Source organism: Ceratotherium simum, chromosome 33, assembly GCF_057802395.1.
Source record: "Ceratotherium simum simum isolate JZ-2026a chromosome 33, ASM5780239v1, whole genome shotgun sequence".
NCBI lineage: Eukaryota > Metazoa > Chordata > Mammalia > Perissodactyla > Rhinocerotidae > Ceratotherium > Ceratotherium simum.
The window spans coordinates 29,197,985-29,218,423 of NC_141932.1; the positions used below are offsets into that span (position 1 = coordinate 29,197,985).

The 20,439-nt window shown below is 41.7% G+C and overlaps 1 protein-coding gene across 1 annotated transcript; it reads right to left on the reverse strand.

Annotated features, from left to right (window-relative positions):
• Positions 1-6,160: 6,160 nt before the first annotated feature.
• NUDT19 (nudix hydrolase 19) lies at positions 6,161-14,781 on the reverse strand. The gene is made up of 3 exons (XM_087421854.1): positions 14,050-14,781; positions 8,880-9,087; positions 6,161-7,698 (listed from the first exon to the last, which is right to left on the reverse strand). Exons 1-3 carry the CDS (start codon positions 14,758-14,760, stop codon positions 7,493-7,495), a joined length of 1,125 nt encoding a protein of 374 aa, XP_087277980.1. The 5' UTR covers positions 14,761-14,781; the 3' UTR covers positions 6,161-7,492.
• Between the last annotated feature and the right edge of the window lie 5,658 nt (positions 14,782-20,439).

Sequence of the window (20,439 nt, forward strand, 5' to 3'; positions counted from 1 at the left end):
TGCGTTATAGTTTTCATTATAGAAATCTTTCACCTCCTTGGTTAAATTTATTCCTAAGTATTTCATTGTTTTTGAGGCTATTGTAAATGAGATTTTCTTTATTTCTTTTTCAGGTAATTTGTTAGTGTATAGAAACGCTGATTTTTTTTCGTATTTTATTTTTTTAATTGTGAAATTTTTGTTGTACATTATTCTTTGTTAGTCACCATATAATGTGCCTACTGGCCATCTGTATATCTTCTTTGGAGAAGTGTCTGTTCATTTCCTCTGCCCATTTTTTGATCAGGTTGTTTGTTTTTCTGTTGTTCAGTTGTCTGAGTTCTTTATATATTATGGAGATTAATCCCTTGTTGGATATATGTTTTGAAAATATTTTTCCCCAGCTGGTGGGTTCCCTATTCATTTTGATCCTGGTTTCATTTGCCTTGTAGAAGCTCTTTAATCTGATGAAGTCCCACTTGTTTGTCTTTTCTTTTGTTTCCCTTGTCTGAGTAGACATGGAATTCAAAAAGATCCCTTTATGGCTGATGACGAGTAGTGTACTACCTATATTTTCCTCCAGGAATTTTATAGTTTCAGGTCTCACCTTCAGGTCTTTGATCCATTTTGAGTTAATTTTTGTGTATGGCGAAAAAAGATGGTCTATTTTCATTCTTTTGCATGTGGCTGTCCAGTTTTCCCAGCACCATTTATTGAAGAGACCTTCCTTTCTCCACTGTATGTCCTTAGCTCCTTTGTCAAAGATTAGCTGCCCATAGATGTGAGGTTTTATTTCTGGACTTTCAATCTGTTCCATTGATCTGTGTCTGTTTTTGTACCAGTACCATGCTATTTTAATTACTGTCACTTTGTAGTATGTTTTGAAGTCAGGGATTGTGATGCCTCCAGCGTTGTTCTTTCTCAGGATTGCTTTAGCTATTCGGGGTCTTTGGTTGCCCCATATGAATGTTAGTATTCTTTGAGAAACGCTAATGATTTTTGTATGTTGATTTTTTATCCTGAACTTTACTGAATTTGTTCATTAGATCTAACAGTTTTTTGGTGGAGTCTTTAGGGTTTTTTATGTATAAGATCATGTTATCTGCAAATAAAGACAATTTTACTTCTTCCTTTCCAATTCTGATGCCCTTTATTTCTTTTTCTTGCTTTATTGCTCTGGCTAGGACTTCCAGTCCTATGTTGAATATGAATGGTGAAAGTGGACAGCCTTGTCTTGTTCCTGATCTTAGAGGAAAAGCTTTCAACTTTTTACCATTGAGTATGATGTTGGCTGTGGGCTTGTCATCCATGGTTTTTATTATGTTGTTACATTCTTTCTATACCTAATTTGTTGAGAGTTTTTATCATGAATGGATGTTGAATTTTGTCAAATGCTTTTACTACATCTATTTAGATGATCATATGGGTTTTTATCCTTTATTCTATTAATGTGATGTATCAGATGTATTGATTTGCATATGTTGAACCATCCTTGCATCCCAGGGATGAATCCCACCTAATAATGGTGTATTTCTTTAATGGGCTGCTAAATTCAGTTTGCTAGTATTTTGTTTAGAATTTGCATCTGTATTCATCAGGGATATTGGCCTGTAGTTTTCTTTTCTTGTAGTGTCCCTATCTAGCTTTGGTTTCAAGATAATGCTAGCCTTATAAGATGGGTTCAAGAGTTTTCTCTCTTTGATTTTTTTGGAAGAGTTTGAGAAGTAGTGGCATTAATTCTTTAGATGTCTTATAAAATTCACCAGTGAAGCCATCTGGTCATGGGCTTTTCTTTCTTGGGAGGTTTTTGATTACTGAATCAATCTCCTTACTTGTTATTGGTCTGTTCAGATTTTCTATTTCATCTTGATTCAGTTTTTATAGGTTGTATGTTTCTAGGGATTTATCCTGTTTTTCTAGATTGTTCAGTTTGTTGGCATATAGTTGTTCATAGTAGTTTCTCATGATCCTATTTCTGTGGTATCCATTGTAATGTCCCCTTTCATTTATAATTTAATTGATTTGGGTCCTCTTTTTTTTTTTTTGCTGGTCTAGCTAAGGATTTGTCAGTTTTGTTTATCTCTTCAAAGAATCAACTTTTAGTTTTGTTAATCTTTTCTATTGTTTTCCTGACTCTATTTCATTTATATCTGCTCTAATCTTTATTATTTCCTTCCTACTTCAAACTTTGGGTTTATTTTATTATTCTTTTCCTAGTTCCTTTAGATAACTAGGTTTTAAAACATTTAATCTGAGATTCTTTATCTATTAATAAATTTAACACATTTTTGTGTATTGTCATGGTCGGTATTTATTCCTACCTGAATTGTTTTATTCTAAACTTTTGGCTTTTATTTCATTGCCATTTCCATTGTTTTCTATCTTTTGCATTAGGGGTCATGCTTTGTTTTTGGCTAATACGAAAAGTGACCATTCTATTTTTAATTCTACTAGCTACTTTTACATTTAAAAACACTTACACAGCTATTTATTATCACAAAACTACAGCTATTGATTCCTTCCTCTCATGTTTTTTCTTATTCTTCCCATAGCCACTTCCTGCTTATGATACCATAATTATATTATTAAACCAAATTATTTTTATGAAAAAGGTGCTTTAACAAAATAGGTTAAAATTTGAATTATTTTTAACGTTTGTGGTGCTTTATAGCCATATTATTCACATTTACTTCCTATATTTAATTGATTTCCACAATTACCATCATGACTTCTACCATGCACTTCTACTTCAAAAGTTTTTATTTTGATTAATCTTTCAGTCATCTATAGTATTTCTAGCAAGTGAATTTTTTTAGAATGGGTGGAATCTTCAGAGCCCATATATGAGAATTATATCTGTGGCTTTCACACATGGTTGACATAAAATTATTGAGCACACATAGCCTTTTTTCTTCAACATATTATATACGCTGTCCAGTATATCCTAGTACTCTGTGACAGTCAGAAACCTGATTTTGTATCTTTGTGAGCAATCTTTTCTTTTTCTTCCTGAAAACCTGTGCATACATTATCTTTGAAATTCAAAATGTCATCCAGGAATTGAACAATTTTTATTAATTTTGCTTTAACCACAACAGGGCCTTTTTATCTGAAGATCAACATTTTTCTTCAGCTCAACACCACTTTGTTCTATTCTCTAAATAATGCTTTTCTTCTATTTGTTCTGGAATTTTCTTTCAGACATGCCAATAATCCACATATTGGATGCCCATCCTCATCTGTTTTTCTGAGGCTGTAGTAACAAAGACACTCAAGAAAAAAAATTCTTCAGAGATCCAAGTTTGTCTTAAGGCAACAATATGTGCAAAGATTCTGAGGTGGGAAAGAACTTTAAGTAGTCAAAGACAGAAAGACCATTCTGATGGGAGTGTAGGAGAGGGGTGAACGATGAGATCAGAGAGAAAGGTGGGGCCCTGTAGGCCACAGTAAATTTAGTTTTTAAGTGTGAAGAAAAGCCACTGAAAGGTGTTAATGAGGGCGGTGACAGGACATGACTTACATTTCAATGTCAAGATCACTTTTCCAGCTCAATGGGAGAATGCATTGTGAGGGGAAGAATGAAAGTGGAGAGGCTAGCTCCAAGGCTGTTAAGAGTTAGCTAGGGGGCCGACCCCGTGGCTTGGTGGTTGGGTGAGCGCGCTCCACTGCTGGCGACCCGGGTTCGGATCCCGGGCTCGCACCGACGCGCTGCTTCTCCGGCCATGCTGAGGCCGCGTCCCACATGCAGCAACTAGAAGGATGTGCAGCTGTGACACACAACTATCTACTGGGGCTTTGGGGGGAAAAATAAATAAATAAAATCTTTAAAAAAAAAAAAAAAAGAGTTAGCTAGGTAAGAAATGACTGTGGCTTAGAATAAGGTGATAATAGTGCAGAGGTCAGAAAACAGGAAATTCAAGATAATTGTGGGTAATACAATCAACAGAACTTGCTAGTCACCTGGATATAGGAATGAAGGAAAGAGAGGAATCAAGAATGACTATGATTTTTAGCTTAAATAACTGGTAGATTTCCAATATAGGGAACACTGCTTAAGAAACCTCCTTAGGAGGGAAAAATTATAGGTTAGGGAACAAGCTAAACTGTTTTAAGAAAGAGACCCAAAAATATAGTGGAAGTGTACTTTCTTTCACATAACAAGCAAGAGCTGAGAGTCAAGTCTGGCAGGCAGTTATGCCTTAACGTCTGGCTTCTGTCTCTGGGCCCAAGGTAGCTGCTCCAGTTGTCACCATTTCCAGCCAGTGAGAAGCAAAAAGAGCAAGTGGAGGGCAAGCAATTTCATTTTTTAAGGATGTGACCTGGAAGTCGCTTATGTCACCCAAGGAGAGAACAAGTATTGAGGGACTCTAACATCTAAACCTCAGTTGGAGGAGAAGAAATTAAAGAAGACAGGGGAAGAGTGGCTCAGGGGGAGCAAGGAGGAGTGGAAAACTGTCAAAAGTTGCAGAGAGGCTGAAAAAAATAGAGGTCTGAGGAGAGAGGGGAAACTATGAATTAACTACTTATGCCCAAATATGACGGCTCCCCGCACCCATAAATTATCCCTCAGAAGAGAGAAAGTCCCCTTATACATGAGTTATTATTATATCTCCCACTCGTTTTATTTTTATTAACAAAGAACTGTGAGGACAAGACATGTTAGCCTAAAACATTGATGCCATCCCAGTTTTGGATTCTTATGAAGTCATCCAAAAGAATCACCAAAAAAAGGTAGGGAACAAAAATGTATACCAACTTAGTATTTATTCCTGAGTTTATAACTGCAGTTTTAAGAGATTGTGCGGTATCATAGAAAATGAGTTTTCCCGGCTGTGCCCTGGACAAGATGGCATGGAGTAGAGATACCAGCAGAGAAAGGAAGATGACTAGGAGGAGGAGGGGTAGGGACAAGAAATCAGCTGTCTGCTTCTATGTCTGAGGCCCAGGTAGCTTGAATACATGAGGTAAGAAAGACCATATGATAAATGCCACAAACACTAGCAAGGTGGGCCTAAGACAACACTTTTTTAGCACATGAGGGAAGCCCTATTATTTTGGGCTGGGGGTTAGGGTTTCACCACAGGTAGGGAGTTATGTGACAGTCTCCCAAAAGGAATTCTTCAAAGGAGACAAGGTTCATTCAGATTAAAAACAAAAAAATATATCTTTATGAAGAAAACCCAGTCACATTACTTTATCACTACATCTCCTAAAATCACCCACTGACTCACATAACTCCTGTGAAGAGGGGGCAGGGCTGGGAGTGTTGGGAAAGGCAGTGTCATGCAGGCAGTCCTCTCTCAGCTGCATAGGAATGGGCCTTGGGCCTGGAACACTTCCTTACTAAAAGATAAGCGAGTCCTACAGCCTGTGCTGGACTTGTCGCCTTGTGTGGAAATATCTTTCCCTGTTTCAGACTCAATGTGTGCTCCCTTGCTCTGAGTGTACGCATCATATGGCACCTGGCCAGCCCCACTACTGTGTCTGTCCCCTGCAGGGAAGAGACGGGGTCCTTCTACTGCAGCACAAGAGGGGTGCATGAAGGCCAACTGCCCTGTGTTAGCAGCTGGGAGGGGACCTGCTGGCCATGGGGGACCAATGCGACTATAACACCAAGATGTAGTGGGCAGAAGTGTTCAGACTTCTGCTTTTGGTGACAGGCAACATACGCTCAACAAACCATCAGGCTCTATCTACTCTTGGCTGTGGCACTAACTAGCTGCGTAAATCTGTTTCTCAGTTTTCTCATTGGCCAAATCATGGTGTTCACTGAAGTCTCTTCCAGCTGTAACATTCTATTTCCTGTGGAAATGAAAGAATATTATGCCCAAGGCCAAAAGTCAGTAAGGAGAACTTCTGTAGATTCAGAAGCCAGATGGAATGCTAACAGTATCTGTGGTTCTCAGAATTTACATATTGGAGCCATTTACTGAAGAAAATAGATTTTACTCTAGATTAGAGTTTTTCAGCCTTGGCCAGATAAAATTCTTTGTTGTGGGTGGCTGTCCTGTGTATTGTAGGATACTTAACTGCACCCCTGGCCTCTCCCCACTAGGTGGTAGTAGCATCTCACTTTTAGTTGTGACAACCAAAAATGTTTCCATTTTCCAATGTCCCCTGAAGGGTGAGCGAGTACCCCGGGTTGAGAACCACTGATGTAAACATATTCCTCTAATCAGGATTAAACAATACACATAAACTTTATTTATCAATACTTCTATTTTATAGGTAGGAAAACTAAGATTTCATGGAAAACGAAATCCATTGTACAATGCATAATATAGTCAAAGATCTGAAATAGAACTAGTGTCTTAACCATTTCTCATCTTTAATCAATGAATATTATTTCTCTTAAGAGGACATGAAAAAATTACCCATATTAAAAATACTGAAAATAAACATCATTAATAAATACCTTTAAACGCTGCATCTCTCTAACCTCTTTGTATTCATTAACTAGCATTCCATAGTAAAAATAATCATAGTTTTTTATGGCTTCCTATTTCTTTAAAATAGTAACTGAAATTGGTTTCCAATTTGGTAAACCTAGTAACTAATGCTATTTGGTTTCTTTTGTGTGTGTGTGAGGAAGATTAGCCCTGAGCTAACATCTGCCAATCTTCTTTTTTTTTTTTTGCTGAGGAAGACTGGCCCTGGGCTAAGATCCATGCCCATCTTCCTCCACTTTATATGGGACGCCGCCACAGCATGGCTTGCCAAGCGGTGCGCCGGTGCGCACCCGGGATCCGAACTGGCAAACCCCGGGCCACCGCAGCAGAGCGCGCGCACTTAACCGCTTGCGCCACCGGGCTAGCCCCTGCCATTTGGTTTTGAACAGAATTGTATCTTAATCATCAGGCTAAAGATATAAGAAAATAATGACATTGTCACTTGAAGGTCATCTCGGTCTACTGTTCACCATGTAATCAGACACCCTTAAATTAATTTCTGCAGAAAACTTAAGGAATTCATGGATCAATCTCCTAGGCACATCAAGAAAAGTGCTAATATACTGGACAGTTAAAAGACAATGGCGGTAGAACATCTTATTTAAACTTTTTTTTTTTGGTGAGGAAGATTGGCCCTGAGCTAATATCTGTGCCCATCCACCTCTATTTTCTATGTGGGATGCTGCCACAGCACGGCTTGATGAGAGGTGTGTAGGTCTGCACCTGGGATCTGAACCTGCAAACCCAAGGCCGCCAAAGTGCAGTGCACGAACTTAACCACTAAGCCACTGGGCTAGGCCCTGTTTAACCTTTTGATAATAAAACAATACAGAAGTGGAAACCCTTGTGAAATTTTTTTTCTCGTTTTGGTAACGAGATCATTAATTCTTTACACTTGTGTAATACTGTAAGATTTAAAGAATAAAATAAGCAAGAGAGCTCCAAAATATACTTGAAATATGAAAAACTATAGCCCAAAGTTCCTTACGTTCCAAGCAAGCTAGTCAACTTTCATTATTCATTAGGACACCATCAGGTAGGCCAGTTTACAAATAAGCAGTACTCTACAAACGGCTCTTACTTACTACATAGTTCTTAGGATAAACGTGTTTATATGCTGACTGAACAGTCACGTAGATACTATAAACATGACGACTGTATATCACTATTCGGTGAAGTTTCTTGCCTTCCTTCACAATTTCTTCATTCTTTTTTTCAGTGGACAAAAGATTTTCTAAAAAGTCTGAATCTTCTAAGTATAGCTCATCACCTGAAAAATAGTATTTTAATTCCACAAAGTGTTATTTTATAAAACATTCCAATATATTAGTGACACATAAATCTGTATTTATTTTTATCTATTTCATGTATTTGGAACTGAGATAGTTGTTAAATAACCCTAATTTTATAAGCTTACCTCAATTTCTTTCTTGTGTTTTTAATACCTATACACCCCCAGCTCCCCAATCTCCAGCCAAGAATTTTCTTTGGGCACATAAATTTTTATGATTGGTATTTTTTAATCATGAACTATAACTTTTATACTAGTTCATGACTCTCTTTAACCCAGTCAATATTAATATTGTCCTTGATATCCATACATTTTTGATGTTTCAACGTGAGCTGCTCTAATAATTTTAAGGTTAATTAGAGAAATTATCAATTACACATCAAAACTGCTAAAATGTCCCACTGTAGGATAAGTAACAAATATTATCACATTTCTGAGAACTGAGACAGGTAGCCATAAGACAGGTCACAAAGCCCCATTCTGAATAAAACCTCCATCCTGCACTTGCCCAACAACTGACCTCCAACAAACTCCTAATTCAAATAAGCTGACAATTAACACGTTCTCATGATTCAAAATTAAAGTATAAAAAAGTGAGAGCATATATGAGAAAGAACTTTGTCAATGTCTAGGAAACATATTTACATAAATATACATGTGTGTCTATAAAGAGACTTATTCAGAACTTCTGGTTATAATAAATACTATGACTATCTTATAGACTTTGACCTTATTTAATTAATACTGCTGTAGTGTGTGAAACACAGACTGTAATTCACGTCTCTGTGTCGGGCAATGCTGCCATCTGGGCCAGTGCATTAAATGTGAATACTGGGCCGGCCCCATGGCTTAGCGGTTAGGTGCACGCGCTCCGCTGCTGGCAGCCCGGGTTCGGAACCCTGGGCGCGCACCGACACACCGCTTCTCTGGCCATGCTGAGGCCACGTCCCACATACAGCAACTAGAAGGATGTGCAACTATGACATACAACTATCTACTGGGGCTTTGGGGGGAAAAAAAAAAGAGGAGGATTGGCAATAGATGTTAGCTCAGAGCCAGTCTTCCTCAGCAAAAAGAGGAGGATTAGCACGGATGTTAGCTCAGGGCTGATCTTCCTCAAAAAAAAAAAAAAAAATGTGAATACTAACAATAGCATTTACCTGGTAAAAGCTGGAGCCTCCCATCAGCGGTTAATAATGTGATTGGCAGCCACCGTTCCGTCCCTTCTAATGCACGATCCAAACAAAACTTGTGCAAGTCAGAGAGAGAGGCAAAGTTTTCCAGTCTTCTTATTTCGTAGAACTGTGGGGGTGCCAACCAAATTTTTTCTGCTACGAAACATTCAGTTGCCTCTGATGGAGATGACCACTGTGGAAGACAAAGGTAGGATTTCCTAAGGTTTATTCCATAGACAATGCAAGATTGGAGATCATTAGACCAGTGCCTAAGATCTAATTGAAGATGTAAAATTAATTCATTACTGTGTCTTACTAGATTCCTCGGAGACAACATGAAAAGATTCAGTGAAGAAAGCTGGGTTGATCACCTTAAGAGGTTGATTATTAGGACAGTGATTCTGAGAACTAGCAAATAAACCAGGATAGATCACCAAGGGTTGACCTGGGAGAGTTTTTCAGCATAAAAGGCAGGAAATGCTGAGAATGCAAGGTGGTTCTGGTCACTCCCAAAGGAAAGATGACTCTGAAATGTAAACTCAGGACAGCAGATTGAGAATTTAGTGCCCATTTGTTCCTCACATAAGTGAGTGCCTTGGCTGAGCCCTGAGAGATGTGGTTGTAGACAAGACAAAGTTCTCTCAGGTCCTATGGGGCCTTCAGGAAACAAAATGTAACATGATGTGTGTCACATGTTACAATGGGGGTAAAGAGTCAGAAGCAATAGGGGCTTTCAGGAAGGTCGACAGGCATGACTCAGTCTACAGTCCCACAAGTGTAATAATAGCAGGGTATCAACCAGACACTGTTTGCCTCACTGCTGTGACCTGCCCTCCTTCCCAAGCCTTCCTTCCATACATATTTAGATAAAAAGAGCTGATTCAATAAATATGGAATAACTCCAAAAGATCTTCCTTTAACTGGTTCACTAAATATCCACTTCACTGCTGGAAACTGATTCCCACGCCCAAACCCAGGGAGTTGAAAGTGATTTCTGCCTTGCACAACTATAGGCCAAAGGTTTACAAGCTTGTATGTGCTTAAATAGCCCCTGAGAAACCTGTTAAATCTTCAATCTGTGAGGCCCAGCAATCTATGTTTAACAAGCACCCCAGATTATTCTGAAGTTGGCCAAGGTTGCATTTTGAAAAACAAAGCTCGGACCTCAAATGACCACTGGATCTCTAAGTTATTTACCAAGCATTCTGCTTTGTCACTTCCAAGTGAGTTCAGTGATAACAATCAAGGTGACAGGTTAAACAAACGCATAAACCCACATAATTCAACCTATTCAGGTTAGTCCAATCCATAGGGTAAAAAAACTTATTTATTGGTTACTTGTTGTAAAGTATTTTGAGCAGTGCTTTACTGCTTTACAAGTAACCAACAAGTTTGAGCAGTAAAGCACTGCTCAAAATACTTTACATACAATATTTCCAATCCTTAGGACAACCCTGCATACTCTCATTTTACAGATGAGGAAATTCAGGAAGCTCCTCTAACTAGAAAATCTGGGATTCAAAATCGGGGGTAGGGGGCAGGGGGCTCTAAATTCCACTCTGTTTCTACTAGGTTTCTGAACCTCAGCATTATTGACACTTTAGGCCAGATGATTCTTTGTCGTGGCAGGTTGTCCTGTGCACTGAATGATATTTAGCAGCACCCCTGGGCTCTACCCAGTAGAAATTCCCGAGTTGTGACAACCAAAAATGTCTCCAGACACTGCCAAATAATACCCCGGGGTTGGGTGGGTGAATCATCCCCTGCTGAGAACCACCAGCCTGGACCAGGTTAGAAATTGTTTATGGAGCCAGCCCTGAAGGCCTAGTGGTTAAAGTTCAGCACGCTCCGCTTTGGCGGCCCAAGTTCAGTACCCAGGCGTGGAACCACACCACTCGTCTGTCAGTAGCCATGCTGTGGTGGCGGCTCACATAGAAAGACTTACAGCTAGAATATACAACTATGTACTGGGGTTTTGGGGAGATAAAAAAAAAAGAGAGAGGAAGATTGGCAACAGATGGTAGCTCAGGGTGAATCTTTCCCAGAAAAAAAAAAAGAAATAAAATGTTCTTTAAAAAAAAAAAAATTGTTTATGGAATCTCCTCTTCCAGCCATGAATGCTAGAATTACCTTCCCCCAACATAATATAAACAATAGAGAAGTGGACAAAAGCTATGAAACTACCATTTCTGGACATTGAAAAATGCAAAATTGTAATTTGCGAGAAAAGGAAAACAAATGAGTGAACTCTACCATTGTGAGTGCTTTCTGCCTAAAGATAATCCCCAAACCACAGCACACACTAGAAAACGATGATTCCTGAGAAAAGAACCATTACCTGGGAGCTTTAAGACTAATAATTCGCAGGGCTCACTTAGGGCCAGGAACTTTTCAAATTCCCTCCAACCACAGGGGAGAAACCTTGCTGAATATAAGGGGCACTGAGTAGACCCCAGAAGGGTTGCACATTAGAAGTGCAGCTAAATTAGCCCTAGAATAAAGGCTACTAGACCTACACTAAAACCACTTACAAAACAAACCTCAAAAGGATCAAGTTAATTTGCAATAACTTAACTCCTGCCAGGAAAAGTCCAACAATCTTAAAGGAATATGACAAAATCCAGTACTCAACTAAACATCACAATATCCAATATCCAATCAAAAACTGCAAGACCTAGGACAAAGCAAGAAAATGTGACCCATAACTAGAAGAAAAATCAGTCAACAAAAACAGACCCAGAAATAACAGAGATGATGGAATTAGCAGAAAAGAACATTAAAACCACTGTTACAAGCATGTTCCATTGGCTCAAAGACATAAAGGAAAATATGAACATGATGAGAGAAGCAAAAAATACTTGAAAAGAACTAAATGGAACTTCTGGAGATGAAAAATGTCTGAAACGAAAATACAGTGGATAGTATTTACAGCAGATTAGATACTACACAAGAAAACACACAACTTGAAAAATAGCAATAGACTCTATTCAAAATAAAGCACAGAGAGGAAAAAAGATTGGAAAAAAAAATTAACAAGGTATCAGTGACCTATGGGACATTATCAAGTAGTCTAACATGCATGAGGGGAAGTGAAAAATATTTGAAAAAATAAATAAATAATAAAACAAAAAGAAAGAGGCTGACCTGGTGGCATAGTGATTAAGTTCACAAGCTCCACTTCCACGGCCCAGGGTTTGCAGGCTCGGATCCTGTGCCGGGACCTACACACAGCTCATCAAGCCATGCTGTGGCAGGCGTCCCATATATAAAATAGAGGAAGATGGGCACAGATGTTAGCTCAAGGCCAATCTGCCTCAGCAAAAAGAGGAAGACTGGCAACAGATGATAGCTCAGGGCTAATCTTCCTCACCAAAAAGAAAAAAAAAAGAAAGAAACCCATGTACATGATAATCAAATTGTTGAAAACCAATAAATAAGAGGCAATATTCAAAGTAGCCACACACACCAAGAAAACAAAACAAACCATAAATTATGTACAAAGAGACAAAAGAGTTAAAAACAGACTTCTCATCAGAAAATTATGCAAACCAGAAAATAATGCAGCAATGTCTTTAAGTACTGACAGAAAAAAAATTGTTAACCTAGAATTCTATAGCCAGCCAAAATATTTTTCAAAAAATGAAGGCAAAATAAAATATTTTTCAGATAAACAAAACTTAGAGGATTCATTGTCAGAAGATCTGAAATACAAGACACATTAGAGGAAGTCCTTTATGCATAAAAATACCAGATGTAGATTTAAATCTACAAAAAGAATGAAGAGTGCTAAGAATGGTATGCGTGTAGGTAACCATCAACAACCGTTTTTCCTCATTTTCAAAGTCTTTAACATATTGACTGTTTAAGGTAAAAATAATCATGTATTGTAGAGTTTATAATAGCAATAAAAGTCCAATGTATGATAACGATAGCATAAAGGACGGCAGGGGAGAAATGTAAGTATACTGTTGTAAGGTTCCAGCACTATACATGAGGTGGAAGATGATTACTGCAAAGCCTAGAGCAACCACAAAGAGGTACAGTTAGTAAGTCAATAATGGAGCTAAAATAGAGTCCTAAAAATACTCAAATAATCTAAGAGAAGTCAGGAAAAGAAAAACATTGCAAAGAATAGATGGGACAGGTTAAAAACAAACAGCAAGATGTTAGATTTGAATCTAACCTTATTGATAATAACATTAAACATAAATGACCTAAACACTCCAATTAAAAGGCAGAAATTGTCATATTGGATAAAAAAGCCAGACTGCATGTTGCCTACAAGAAACACACTTTAAATATAAAGACACAGATAGTTTACAAATAAAGGATGGAAAAACATACACTATGCTATTGCTAACTGAAAGAAAAGTAGAGTGGCTCTATTAGTATCAGACAGACAAACTTCAGATTTCAGACTAAGGAGTACTACCAGGGATAAAGAAGGATACTTCATAATAATCAAAGGGTCAACCCATCAAGCTTTAACAGTCCTAAACGTCTATCAGCACCCCAGAGGGGAGCTTCAAAATACACGAAGCAAACCCTGCTAGAACTGAAAAGAGAAAAAGACAAATTCCTCGAAGACTTCAGCATTGTTCTCTATCCGACGTAACAAGAAATTGACATGGAAGACCCGACTCTATCAAGGAATTTAACCTAATTGACATTTTTACAAACACTCCATCAAACACAGAATACACATTCTTTTTAGGTGCAAAAGGAACATTCCCCAAGGTAGACCATATTTATGGCCGTAACACAAGTCTCAATAAATTTTAAAAGAGTCAAATCACATACAGTACGTTCTCCGAGAAACAAGAACCGAGCTGCCGCGGGGATGAAGTGAGTTAAGGCGCGTGAGGCGCTTGGGCAGGAGCCTGGCGCCTGGGCAGCGATCCCTGCAGCGGCGCTGCTGGGGGACCGCGTGGGGACACAGGGTCGAGGCCTGAGGGCTGCGAGCGGGAAAGCAGAGGGCACTTCACCCAGGTCCTGGCTGCGGCCCGCGTCCCCTGCCCGTTCACCGAGGTCCTGGCTGCCCGGCCCTGAGGGACCGGATTAGCCTCTGGGGTCTCGGCCTGTCGGGAGGCTGCGGCCGGGGCGCGCACCCTCAGGTGCCCGCGGTTCGCCGCTCGGCGCCGTGAGGACGCCCTACCTGGTAGGCCACCACCTCGGCCAAGTCCGGGCAGACGGGCGGCGGCTCGCGCAGGCAGCACACGAAGAAGGCCGTGTCGAAGCGGCGGCCGCCTGGGCTCGTGAAGGGCGTCAGCCAGGCGCTCCAGTCGTGCAGCGCCCAGACGTCGGGCGTGCAGTCGAGGTGCGCACACAGGCGCAGGAAGTGGCGCGGGTCGCGGCGGACGCGGGCGCGCCAGGCGGCCAGGCCGGGCGGCGGCGGCTCGAGGGCGCGGCCCGGCTCGCGCGCCGGGGGCCGCGAGCCCCTGGGCCGCAGCAGCAGCACGCCGGCCTCCTCGAAGGCCTCGCGGATGGCGCAGATGCGGAGGGCTACGTCATCCGGCAGCGCCGCGACGGCGGCGGCGGCGGCGGCGGCGGCGGGCCCGGCGGGCAGCTCCGGGAAGGCGGCGCGCGGCGGCGGCGCCGGTCCCAGGCCGAAGCGCGGCGGCCCGTGGTGCGGCTCGAAGAGGCGCAGCCAGTCGGCCGAGCGGTCTGCCGCGTCCAGCACGCCGCCCGGGAAGACGTGCGCCCCAGGCAAGAAGCCTTGGCTCGAGGCGCGCTGCAGCAGCAGCAGCCGGAAGCCCTCGGCGGGCGGCGACGGGGCGGCGGGCCGCGGGTGCGTCCAGCCCGCCGCCAGCACGACGGAGGCCGCGCGCCGCCAGCTGCTCGGGCTCGGCCGCAGGGGGCCGCTCATGGCGGGCGGCGGCGCGCGGCTTCCGGGCTCCGGGTTCTGGCGCGGTGGGAGCTCCCGGGCGCTGATCCTCCCGCCCCCGGCGGTCTTGCCGGCCTTGAGGACGGAGGCCCGTGTCTCGCAGGACGAACTCCGGGCGGGGCGGGCACCGGGCGCTCGGTGAGCCCGGGCTGCTCGTCCTTCACCGGCTCCCGCCGGGAGAGGGGCGTGGCGCCGGCGCCAGCAAGCACCTCCTTGAGTGCCCTTGTTCTCCCCCTGCTCACTCTCGCGGGACAAAGGCTGTCACAGCCGCCGGCCAGGGATTGTCGTTCACAGTCGCCTGAAAAGAAGGCTGCATCATCCCCACTCAGGACACTCGCATCAGGAGCAGGAATGCTCAGGGGCGCCCATGATCGGCCGCGGTGAAAAGGCAATGCAAACCCAGGCCTGGTGACGCTTACCCCACCAAAACCTCAGAGCTAAGACTTTCTCCCTTAAACCACGCGTCACCACAAGGATGTGTTTCTTTTTGGGGTGGGAGGGCCGAGAGGTCCAAAGTGCAAGTGGGTGAGCTTTACGGGCTCACGTGAACCCCAGCAATAAGAAACTGATGGATGAACCACGTGCCAAATAAGTTTCCTACTGCACAGCCTGAGTGTGAAAGTTCCTCCTTGAATCCGTGCTTCCCAGGGTAATCTCTCTTGTGTTCCGGACATCTTTTACTGGCAGGGCACTTGAGACCACCTTAAGCATCTTCCATCATTTGATGATTTCCACTTTCATGGGAGATGTTTAATCCAGGCCTAGAGATGGGAGTTTCTCTTCACTCTATATTTTTCGAAGCTGTAACACTCCAACCTCCAAGAGATACTTGATCCTGTTTCAATTTGAGTCTTCTCTTTTACCACTCCTTATCAGTTGCCAACAGCTTCTCTCACAATTGCTGTTATAATTGATCACACATTCATTATATTTTGGGATGAGATATAGACTATACTCTTGCTGAGCCTCATTTACAAACTATCATTTTGATGTGGGTCAATTCCTGGGGGAGAATCCACAGATGGCACCACCAGTATTTAGGTTGATTTTTGTTAGCATTGTTTTCTAAGAGTGCAAATCCCTGTGTACTGACTGCAGCCCAGAAACAAGAAAATGGGGCTACATGTTGAGAAAAGCAGGTATGGAGGCCAAGGGAGGTCACATGTCCTACTGGGAGGGTCTGCCAATTTTCATCCACCTTGAGTCTCTACAGAATCCACAGCTGGAGACCTCCTCCCTAAACTGCTTCCAACTGCATGCAGCTTTCTGCTCTGAAGCAATCATTTCAGAATCTGTTGTAGAGTCGGGTGGCACTCTGGAGCCTGTATTTTAACAATCCCCTACTCCCCGGGTCATCCCAGTGCTATTAGCCATTGGAAGCCATGAAAGCTGGTGACATGATCAAGTTCATATCTTCAAAGGTCACCCTGACGGCAGCATGGTGACTCCATTGGATTGGACTGGAGGCCCGTGGAATGCACTAGGCAAGAAATAATGAGGGCCTAACCTAGGACAGTGGCTGTAGAGAGGGGGTGAGGTGGGGAGAAGGGAATGATTAAGAGAGTATTTAATCTTGACTTGATGTAACGTGGTAATTGGTTGAATATGCAGAGCAAGGGAAAGGAAGGAGTTAAAGTTCTGGCTTGGGAGATTGAAGTAACAGTCCTTCAATCCCAGGAGTAATAATATTTACTAAGCACTTACTGAATGTGAAGTATTAGGAACTCTGTAAGTATTAGCTGTATAATCCTCACAAAACCCTATGAGGTGGAAATAGCTCTTACCATTTTACAGATGAGAAACCACTCACAGAGTGGTTGTCTTAAGAAAAGACACACTACTCACTGTAAAATAACAACCATTGTTTTGTACGCATAAATGTTTATTTCTATATCAGCTGGTTTTCCCAAAAGCTGGTTACTCCTGAGTAAGATGACCAAGTCCTGGAGTGCATAGCAAAACCATGCACTTTGGTTGGATCTTAACCTACGCAGAACAGTCTCCAGAACTGCACACTGCCATGTCGCTCTTACTCAGGAGGCTCTGTGATGATGTAGTACCAGTTGACACATCCTATAACTTCAAGTTATCTGAAATGTAGCTAAGAACCAGAGCAGAAGCAAAGAACAGACCCTGAGCAGCAAAAGAGATACAAATATCATATTCAAATCTAGTGTGCTCTGCTCACAGGAAAAATTAATTTATGGATATATTACTTATGTACTGATGTTAAGTAATTCCTCTAGAACTTGGTGGCTTAAAACAATAAACATCTCACAGTTTTTGTGGACCAGGAATCTGAGAGCATCTTAGCTGGGTGGTTCTGACCCAGTATCTCCTGTGAGATTGTTGTCAGCGTGTCAGCCGGGGCTTGAGTAGGGGCTGGGGGATCCATTTCTACAATGTCTCACCCACTTGTCTATCGGCCAGAGGCCTCAATTCCTTACCACATTGGCCTCTCCATAGGGCTGCTTGAATGTCTTTGAGACCTGCCAGGGAACTTCCCTCAGAGAGAGTGGTCCGAGAGAGAAGAAGAAAGAAGCCATGATGCCTTTGGTGACTTAGCCTCAGAAGTCACACTTCATCGTTTCCACAGTATCCTACTGTTACCCTGGTCAGTTCTATTCAATATGGGATGGGACTACATGAAAATAGCAGGAGGTGGGGATCATTGGGGTCATCTTGGAGGCTGGCTACCACAGTGGATAAAAAATGAAACCAGCTAAGCATTAGAAGAAAACAGGTAAATTCCTCTATAGTCTTTGACTCAAAATTTAGAAGTAATAGGGAAAAGATTGACCAATTTGACATTCTCTCTCCATATTTATAACTTCATTATGATAAAAAACACCATAAGTCTTAAGATAACAAACTGGAAAAATTATCTGTAATACCTGTGACAAAGAAGTAAGAGTTAGAAAAAAATGGAGAAGAAAAAACCTCCAATTGTGTAGAAAAATGGGCAAGAGATATAAAAAGACAGTTCATTGTGATTTATTTAAGATCACACACCTGCCAGAATCTGTCTCCAAGCCTATCATCATGCTCTCAGAGCACCCCACCTGGCCCTGTTCTGCCAGGGGCACAGTGCCTGCTACCCCAGGCCTGACAGTAAGTGCACGCAGCCATCCCCTACTAGCACTAGCAATACCATGGTGCCACTTGGTCACGAGAGTGCGTTTTTTGTTTATGACAACAGTTGCTTACTTCATAGGTAAGGACATTTGACTCTTTGTTCCTGTGTTCCACTGGTCCTCCCCAGCTATCTTTACAATAAGAAAGTCTTACGTTCTACTGGTTCATCCCAGCTATCTTTACAATAAGAAATTTCCTTATTTGGTTTATTAGAACACGCATAATTCTGAAAGAAAAAAAAAATTTTCCAAACTTGTCATGTTGCTTCTTACCTATAGCTCCAAGCAGGCTTTTATTTCAATCTCTAGTTCAGCGAGCCCAAATTCATTTCTGTTATCCATTATTTATCATGTTTTTCTGTTGAAAACGAAAGAAAAGAAGAGAACGTGATCTGCAGGGCTAGCCATGGAGAGATGACTTCGGCTGGAGACTCAGTGGTAGCAGGAGACTTTGTTCAACCTGCCTAGAAACCAAGGCCTGTCACTGCAGTTCAAAAAAATTCACCCATGAATGACCAGTTACATCCTGCGCACCAAGAGTCACTGTGTAGGGGGCCGGCCCCGTGGCTTAGCGGTTAAGTGCGTGCTCTCCGCTGCCGGCGGCCCGGGTTCGGATCCCGGGTGCGCGCCAAGGCACCACTCCTCCAGCCATGCTGAGGCCGCATCCCACATACAGCAACTAGAAGGGTGTGCAGCTATGACAGACAACTATGTACTGGGGCTTTGGGGGAAAAATAAATAAATAAATAAAATCTTTAAAAGAGTCACTGTGTGAAAATTATTTCTCAAAATGGTTTTTTTTGAGGGGAGGGGGAAGATTAGCCCTTAGCTAACATCTGTTCCCAATCTTCCTCTTTTTGCTGAGGAAGATTGGCCCTGGCTGACATCCGTACCCATCTTCCTCTACTTTATATGTGGGACGCCTGCCACAGCATGGCTTGATAAGTGGTGTGTAGGTCCGTGCCTGGGATCCAAACCCACAAACCCCGGGCCACTGAAGCAGAGTGTGTGAACTTAACCACTATGCCACCAGGCTGGCCCCTCAAAATGTTTTTTGAGAAAGGTCTAAAAAATGCTCACAACATTGTTTTCTCAAAAATATATGGATTCCATTTGTGTGACAGTCTGGAAACGGCAAAACTATAGGGACAGAAATCAGATCAGTGGTTGCCAGAGCCTCGGGTGGGAGGAAAGGATGACTACAAAAGGACGTGGGGGAGCTTGTGGGGGTGACGGAAACATTCTGTATCTTGATTGCGGTGGTAGTTACATGATTGCGTACATTTGTCAAAACTCAAAGCTGCACACTTGAAAAGGGTAAATGTTCCTGTATTTAAATTATACCTCAATAGATTTGACTTTTAAAATGTGCAGATTCCAACTTCTAGATCAACCTGAATTTCCCTCTGTAACCTTGACCCTTATACAACATACTTTCTCTCATTTGACAAGTTTACCTAGTTTTAACCTTCAAATTGATTTTTAGCAGATTTTACCTAAGTTATAGAAAGTTAAATGTTTTCACATATGTTGTGTCTTTTGCCCAACCATCCCATTTTTAGAACTTCTGAAGCAGTCTGATAAATAATAACAGCAGTGGCCGCCAATATTTATTGAGTGCTGTGCCTAGAAAAAGTCTCATCTCAATATCCCTATGAAATATACCCTATTATTACTCGCCTTGTAAAGATAAAGGAATTAAGTCAGAGAGACTAAGGAACTTCTTCAATGAGATCAGATCTGAATTCAGGTGCACCTTATTCCATAGTCTGCTCTTAATCTCAATGCTGTTCTCTCCTAACACTACATTTCAAAACACGCTTCTGAAACAGACTCATAGATACAGAGGACAATTTGGTGGTTGCCAGAGGAAGGGCAAAATAGGTGAAGGGGATAAGAGGTACAAACTTCTGGTCATAAAAAAAAATAAGTCATAGGGATGTAATGTGCAGCTTAGGGAATACAGTCAACAATATTGTAATAACTTTGTATGGTGACTGATGGATACTAGTCTTATTAGGGTGATAATTTTGTAATGTAAATAAATGTTGAATCACTATGTTGTACACCTGAAACTAAAACAATATTGTATGTCAACTATACTTAATTAAAAAATATGTATATATATATATATATATGCTTCTGATTCCCTGGGGGTAAGATTCCAAAGGTGTTTTGCTATGCTTTTTTGGGAGAAGGTTCTGAAATAGTTTCTCATTATAGTTGAGACCCTAACTGTTAAAATTTATATTTTAATAACAATAACATTTTCTAGATGATAAGAGCATTCAAAATTGTATTGTAAAAACAATATAACAACATTAAATAAAAATCTGAAAAAACACCATTCATAATCCCACCACCTTAAAGAGTCTTTTCATTTCTTGATATTTCCTTGTAGATCTTCTGTATATGCCTAACACATACACATAGGCAGGGGACATTCAACTTTGCTTTCTGGCAACAGCATATTAAAAGGACTCTTCAAAATCATTTTGCCAACAGGAGGTCTCATTTGGCTTATTTA

Bases quoted from the DNA above. Each gene is read 5' to 3' on its own strand.
- NUDT19 (XM_087421854.1), bottom strand. From the start codon at position 14,760: ATGAGCGGCCCCCTGCGGCCGAGCCCGAGCAGCTGGCGGCGCGCGGCC. The intron at 9,088-14,049 runs GTAGGGCGTCCT...TGTCTTCCACAG, and splicing joins CCGAGGTGGTGGCCTACCAG to TGGTCATCTCCATCAGAGGC. The intron at 7,699-8,879 runs GTAAATGCTATT...ACTATTTTTCAG, and splicing joins GAGGCTCCAGCTTTTACCAG to GTGATGAGCTATACTTAGAA.